General features: G+C 40.9%; 1 protein-coding gene across 1 annotated transcript in view; it reads left to right on the forward strand.

Moving 5' to 3' along the window:
* LOC110537732 (uncharacterized) overlaps positions 1–2,113 on the forward strand; it is a 29,742-nt gene extending 27,629 nt beyond the window's left edge. Inside the window, exon 3 of the mRNA XM_021624079.3 lies at positions 544–2,113. Within this exon, the coding sequence (XP_021479754.3) occupies positions 544–678 (135 nt within the window). The 3' untranslated portion in view covers positions 679–2,113. The remainder of the gene's footprint in view (positions 1–543) is intronic.
* The last annotated feature ends 4,139 nt before the right edge of the window (positions 2,114–6,252 follow it).

Consider the following 6,252-nt stretch of genomic DNA (forward strand, 5'->3'; position numbering starts at 1 on the left):
GTATAATTGCAGCATATTTACTTTGAAACAAAAATTTGCTTGGGGTCGGCTCTGACTGCCTGTGTGGGTATGGATGTGGCTACACAGTCCCGTGAGCCATATTTTTTTTGTGGTCCCCACCCCTATCAAAGTTGCCCAATTTAAATATGAACTTTAGTCATCTTAAATTAATAACGTTATGCAGAAATGCATATTGAGTTGGAGTTTTGTTATTGAGACTATTTACTTCCCTTTTAGGTAGCCTAGCTACATTGTTAGCATGGGTAGTCTCCATTCATAGCCTTTTTTGTGTTCCTTTGAATATCACCCTGATGGCGCTTATTTTAGCTACTTTTGGGTCCGTATGTATCAAGCATCTGAGTAAGAATGCGGATTTAGGATCAGCTTTGCCTTTTTAGGTCTTGATGAATAGGAGTACATGGACAGTGGGGACCTGATCCTAGATCAGCACTACTACGCTGAGACACTTTATGAATGGACAGCCCAGAATTCAATAAAAAAGGTTAAAGGTTAACTTGAATATCCACTCTCCCCTCTCTCCAGATCTTCCTGCTAGCCCAGAGTCGGCGCTGGAGGGACGGCCTGTGTTCTCGCAACAATGTGGAGTATCATCGGCTGGACCAGAATGTCAACGAGGCCATGCCTTCCCTCAAGATGACTCAAGATTACATCTTCTGAGCAGAGAAGGAAGTTGAAAGAACTAATACGAGCCTTTTTCCAGCTGCATTGTTGAAACGCTTGCTTGCCCACAAGCTTGCCCCACTTTTTTTTTTCTTGCTTCATGAAAAACCTGGGCAGGAGGGAGTTTGATGGTACTACCACTCTGTAATCGATACACGTTTTCGATGTTTGCCCACGTATGCTGGAAATATTAATTTCTGTTTTGTTAACCATAGTCCTACGTTTTTGAAATGAATTATGATTTAGTATTTGATTTATTTGGGTGGCCTATACTGGTCTGTATGAAATATGTTCTCACCATGTTTAAGCCTTACTATTCTTCTACACTTATTGTTTTGCACACTCTTAAGTGTTTGTGCTGATTGCAGATTACACACTCAGAAAATTGGAATGTAAATATTGTCAATCAATACCAATGATGCTGTACTTTACTTGCTAGTCACTAATCTGCCCTGCAATGAGTGAAGGCTATTTGTAGTGGTTCGCCTCAAAGCCCTCATTCCACAAGGCGTTGCAGTACAATCTGCATTTGTAGTTGTAAAAGTTAATATTGTACGTATGTAGCGTACTACACAATATACATTCATGTTCAGAACTTGTGGTTATTTCTTACGCTAAATCCATTAGACAAGTGAGGACTTTTGACATGACAGAGCCCACCACATTGTGATATGGTGGCAGTAATTCCCTTGCCTGAAATTGTATTTTTCCATAATCCGGCATTTTACTGGTTCTTATTAAAACGTTGGCCAGATTGTGCTATGCACTAATCCCAGTGCTGCCCCCTTTTTTGTATTTGTTTTATGACTTTGAAGTCTCAGATGTCGGGTAAAGATTCCTCACTTAGATTTCTCAATTCGTTTCTCAATGAGAATGTGGACTCGACCGGAGTGCATGTGAAACACTACTTCAACACATTACTTTAGGGGACAGAGAACTGATTGTCGAATCTGGGGACGTACCCTATTATGTAGTGCACTACTTTTGAACGGGGCACTAGGGCTCTGGGTCAAAGGTAGTGCACTATAGATATAGGGAATATGGTACCATTTGGGAATCAACCTCAGTCTAGAGGAAACGATGACAACCACCGTCGCTCACTCGTCATTAGCTTAACGAGTCTTCAATTCTAATGCCATATCCTGTGACGTGAATCCAGAATCAATCAATTCTCATGCACTTTCTCAATCCCCAATACTTTTTACAGCTGTCTTTTCAGGACCGTGGAAAAGCATTGTAATCTGAGTGTCACAACAATAGCTAAAGCATGGAGGGGAGGTTTTGTCATGCATGGAACAGGACGTATATTGTGTAGCTTTCATATGGTATTTGGTGGATGGACACTGCCTTTGCAATCAACTGTAGAGATTGTACAATCGTTTGCCGATGAAGCACAATTGTATTTGTCAATAAAGCACAATTGTATTTGGGGGCCCCTTTTTGTTTTTCCTCTTGCTAATGCTTTGTTTTCTAAGAAATACATTTTGAAAAATCTGTTTTTAGTTTGTTTCTTGTAAATTAACATAACATCCACACCAGGTTTTAAGAGTCATCAAAAAACTGTTTGTCGTGAGTATTGAATGCTTTGGAAATGTCCTTGGAAATGAGCCTGTGGTGACCACATGACTACCCTATCCACTCAATCATTCCATTGCTATTGTTTTGTATGAGGACAGCCATGCTTACATCTGTCATATCCTTGTTTGTTGATCCATCCAAGCACCCCAGTGAGTAATCCTGAATCCTAAGCAGTGTCAATAGCATTTTGAGCTTGCATGGTGGTTCTGTGTTAGAAGCTGTCTGATGTTATTGAGAGAGGTTGGTATGAGCTGGGCGTGTTCTTGAAGGAAGCACATACCAAAGGGCCTGTATGACAGGTAAGGCTGCAGTTAGTCATATCGCCCTTGGATGGCAGTAGAGACCTTCAAGTCAGTGGCGATCAGACAATTGAACAGCAGCTCAACCATTCAAGAGAACGTTCAGAAATGCACTTCCAGCTTGAGTACAAGACTGTTTTAGCTTGAACTGTTATTCCATCATCCTAAAACCTAGTATGTTAGTAAGCAAGTTGAATGTACTTATGAAGTTAAATAAAAAATATGTATATTTACATGGTTGATTTCATAAACCTCAAGCACTGTCAATTTAATTGAAACCAAAGATTCTATTTATACATGAAAGCACAAGATGGTGGGTAAATGACAAACCAATGCAGTGATATTGATTACAATTGGGATGTCAAGGTTATGCAGGGTGGTTGATTCTGGCTGATATTGGGCGTATAGAGCTTGTCAGTTTATAGTACTAAAAAGCGGAAATTAAACTGTTCCGTTCAGCTTTTGTTATGGGGGAAAGAATGGGGTTTTGGGATGAATGCCGAAAATAAGGTCTGAGGTTAACACAGGCTTAGGAGATCTTAAATATATTGTTCTATGAGATATCAGTCAGTTAACATGGCCTTTAAGAATGATGAATCTTGTATGTGCTTTATGGACTTATTTTGATTACATAAATTCACAAAAAGTTACTTTAGCTGATGAAGATTATCTCATAGAACAACATAAGATCTAATCCTGTTTACCACAGACCTTATTTTCGGCATTTATGTTTATCCAAAACCCCCATTAATTTCCCCATAGGCTTTGGCCAGCGAGCCATGGCGGAGTCAACCCCCGTTAGTGCCTACAAAAAAAAAACAAATCCACACAAACTACAAAAAAAGGAATTAACAATAATAAAAAAATATATATATATACTCATATACCCTGCTCAGGCTCTAGGGCCTGAGAGGGTGGGACCGCACAAGACAGTACTCCATATAACTCGTCAGATGTGAAGTATTTTAATCCCAGAAGTGTTTCAGCTGCATAAACAAGGAAGTCGATCTTTCTTGACTTCGTTTCGACTTGTGCAGTGCCGTTTACCACCATCGCTATAAAAGACACTAAGTCTACTTTCTTCACATGAAGATTTTCTAGGTCCTGTTGGTGATTCACTACCACTGGACCTTCAGAGATCATCTCTCTACCCTTTTGACAGCCTCTGCATTGGAGACACTTTCAACTGCCCAGATTTTGGCAACCTCAGTCTCTTTCACCCTACTCAGGCATTCCAAGGATTTCGCCCTATGTTCTCCACCACAGTTGCAACACTTTACTCCTTTGCCAATGGCCATTGTCTTCTGCTACACATTCGGAATCACCTTCAAAGTCATCTTTCCCACACATCCCAACATCTCGGCTTCTTCTGTCTGCAGACACTTCCTACAGGTCCACACATTTTACAACGATGACATTGCAAAGGCCTGGGTACAAAAGCTCTGACAGGATAGTGCACATATCCCAGCTGCACTCATGTTGGGAGGGACTCCACATAAAAATAAAAACTTTACTGCCAATTGACCACCATTAATATTCTTTAGTATATCCAGAAATTACTCCCTTGACAGGTGCCCTTCTCCGTAGCTCAAAGAACGACACAGCATAATCATCAACTCGAGTGAGACCCAACCCACACTTTTTCTGATCAGCAGAAACACAAGAAATCAAAACAAGCACACTTCTCATAATCTTTACTGATTTTACTTCACCCAAGGCTTTCTCCACCATTTTGGATATTTTCAACAGATTCACCAAGTCGGGCACCAATACTCCCTGAAAACGTACTCCTACCAGATATGATGGGGGTATTATCAACACTACACATTTTCTTTTCAACTTCAATTTTGCTTATTTTCCCATTCTTTTGGACAAAAGTCTCTTCATCCTCACTTCCACCGCCATCCGATTCACGCTTCCGCCATCCTTCTGGATTGCTCCTTAAAAAAATATAAAATCACGAAATGCTCTCAATAAACCTGGATATTTTGGCAGAACAGATGCCACGGGGGCTCCCCGGTGCTAACATGTCAATATATGGAAACTGGGGGGGGGGGGGGGGAGCCTCCCCCTCGCAGATAAAAAAAATCTGGAATAAAATCAAATCATACCTATCCGATATGTTCTGGCTGTTGCTTTATCTTCAGAGGGAGGTCAAGGTGTGCGAAAGTTTGCTGTTGACGGAAATAGTTGGCATTTATGGTATTTTCATATGTGCTGTATGTTTCAAAGAGGACATTTGTGGACCAATGTGTGTGCACATGGGTGAATGCAATGTGTTAATGCAGAAAAATATCCCTCTGTTGTGGGCCTGTGTCCTCTATGGATCGTTATTTTTTATTAAAATTCTCTGTAATTGATTTTCATATTGTGTGAGACTTGGTTCCGACGAGGGACTAGTACAAAAAAATATCTGAACATTTATCCACTCACTACGGTAAGTCACTCTGGATAAGAGCTTCTGCTAAGTGACTAAAATGTAAACGTGGTTGATGCTCCACAGGAAGTGCCGTTTACCTTAATTTTAGAAATGAACATAGCCAAGTAGCCCTACCACAAAATGTGACAATTGTCGGTAGTATGCAGTAAGATGGATATCTCTGATCTCCTCTACCCTCTAATTACTTCACTGACACTTAAAATGTCCTGTCCCTGTTGCTTTCAAACTAAAAATCACCTGGATGGAATATAGTGTACTTTTCTTTGTCTACACCAGTGTTCCCCAGCTGGCAGGCTGCAGATTATCATTTTTTTGGGCCCCCCAATTGTTATACTCTGCAGATCCTCTCAAGCTCTGTCAGCTTGGATGGGGAGCATCGCTGCACAGCTATTTTCAGGTCTCGCCAGAGATGTTCGATCAGGTTCAAGTCGGAGCTCTGGCTGGGCCACTCAAGGACATTCAGAGACTTGTCCGGAAGCCATTCCTGCTTTGTCTTGGCTGTATGCTTAAGGTTGTTGTCCTGCTGGAAGGTGAACCTTTGTCCCAGTCTGAGGTTCTGAGCACTTTGGATCAGGTTTTCATCAAGAATCTCTCTTTACTTTGCTCCATTCATCTTTCCCTTGATCCTGATTAGTCTCCCAGTCCCTGCTGCTGAAAAACATCCCCACAGCACGATGCTGCCACCACCATGCTTCACTGGAAAATTCAGAGCAGGCTGCCATGTGCCTTTAACTGAGGAGGGGCTTCTTTCTGGCCACTCTACCTTAAAGGCCCGATTGGTGCTGCAGAGATGGTTCTCCTTCTGGAAGGTTCTCCCATCTCCACTTATGTAAATAAGATATTTATCTTTTTAATTTTTAATACGTTTGCAAAATAATCTAAAACCTCTTTTTACTTTGTCATTATGGGTTATTGTGTGTAGATTGATGAGGACAAACATAATTTGAATCCATTTTAGAATAAGGCTGTAATGTAACAAAATGTGGAAAAGTGAAGGGGTCTGAATACTTTTCAGATGCACTGTATGTGATACAATTAAGTGATAATGCAGTCAGAATAACAGCAAAGTAGCAGCGTTTACATTTGTTTAAGCTGTTTTCTAGAGACATTTATTTGGACACATCCATATCAATAAGGCACGATTTCACCTGGCATAGAAAATTTGCTCGCTCATCAGGACACCTTTGATCAGAGGAGCTAGCCAACAACACAGCTAACACAATCAACTGAAGCTGGAAAGACGGCAAACTAGCA

Source organism: Oncorhynchus mykiss, chromosome 12 (assembly GCF_057628025.1).
Source record: "Oncorhynchus mykiss isolate SJ-2025 chromosome 12, ASM5762802v1, whole genome shotgun sequence".
NCBI lineage: Eukaryota > Metazoa > Chordata > Actinopteri > Salmoniformes > Salmonidae > Oncorhynchus > Oncorhynchus mykiss.